Source organism: Frankliniella occidentalis, unplaced genomic scaffold, assembly GCF_000697945.3.
Source record: "Frankliniella occidentalis isolate FOCC.00 unplaced genomic scaffold, Focc_3.1 Scaffold104, whole genome shotgun sequence".
In the NCBI taxonomy this organism is placed as follows: Eukaryota; Metazoa; Arthropoda; class Insecta; order Thysanoptera; family Thripidae; genus Frankliniella; species Frankliniella occidentalis.
Window position 1 is genome coordinate 845,674 of NW_026267233.1, and position 1,110 is coordinate 846,783.

The 1,110-nt window shown below is 45.4% G+C and overlaps 1 protein-coding gene across 1 annotated transcript in view; it reads left to right on the forward strand.

The window, feature by feature from the left end:
* LOC113210811 (uncharacterized) overlaps positions 1-116 on the forward strand; it is a 2,032-nt gene extending 1,916 nt beyond the window's left edge. Inside the window, exon 2 of the mRNA XM_052269845.1 lies at positions 23-116. Within this exon, the coding sequence (XP_052125805.1) occupies positions 23-116 (94 nt within the window). The remainder of the gene's footprint in view (positions 1-22) is intronic.
* The last annotated feature ends 994 nt before the right edge of the window (positions 117-1,110 follow it).

Consider the following 1,110-nt stretch of genomic DNA (forward strand, 5'->3'; position numbering starts at 1 on the left):
TACATGCCTTTTTTGACAACAGAGTTTCCACCCGCTGTCAGAACCAACACATAAAGAAGAAAAAGAAACAAAAGACAAGACTTTACCTCGGCCCAAGTGGCCTTCTCATGCATTAGTAAACGGTTTACATCCGCTTCTGCCCTTTGGCGTCAAACAACAAGAAGAGCAGAGCGAGATAAGGCGCGCGCTGGGACTCTAATGGGTTTCTAATAGTGGGCGCGTGGACACAACGACGTGGCCGCCGAATACGTCACTCTCTTTTCACGCGAGTGAGGAACTCATTTTCGAGAAAGGTTGACGAGAGCGCGTTTTGTCCAATGCCCGATTGTAGTCGGATCCGCGTTGACGTATCGAGCTGTTGGCAGCAACAGTTGTTGCTCGCATAAAAGGCAAAGTAGATTTGCAGATGAACTATGCAAAGACCACCTCCGAAATCATTTTGGGTGAGCCATCCGAGTAGCAAGTAGTGGCTCCGTAAATGGTCGCACTGGAAACGCAAATGTATGAGTGTCGCACACTTGTAGGTGCACACTGAAAACGTAAAGCGTATGAATGTCGTAGGTGTGTGAATACCCATTCGTACACTAGTAAAGGTACATACTTGTCCACACACTTGGGTTTCCGGTGTGGCTCCACAGGCGAAGGAGGGCCCAGTGACCCACAGAGCAGGCGGATAGACCTGTTTTTCAACACTGCCCTTCCCCGCGACGCCCTTTGCAAAGGAAGAAGAAGAGAGGGAGACACGCGCGGTAGGCCGAGCAGGGGCGATAGTCGATTGGCCCGGTCGAACCGAGGAGCCCATACAACTCCGAAAAATCTTGTACACCTGATTTCAATATTTCACACGATTTCACGGATTTCAACGAATTTTCTTTGATTTCAGTAAGATTTCCGGTGATTTCGTTTTGATTTCCACTGATTTCAGTTAGATTTCCATTGATTAATTTCAGGTGATTTAAAGTGAATTCGAGTGATTTCAGATGAATTTAAGAGATTTCTTATGAATATAAGAGATTTCTAATCACTAAATTTTCCAGATTTCAAGGTGATGTTTTAGTGATGTCAAATGAATTCAAGGGATTTGATTGCGATTTCTATTGAATTCGAACG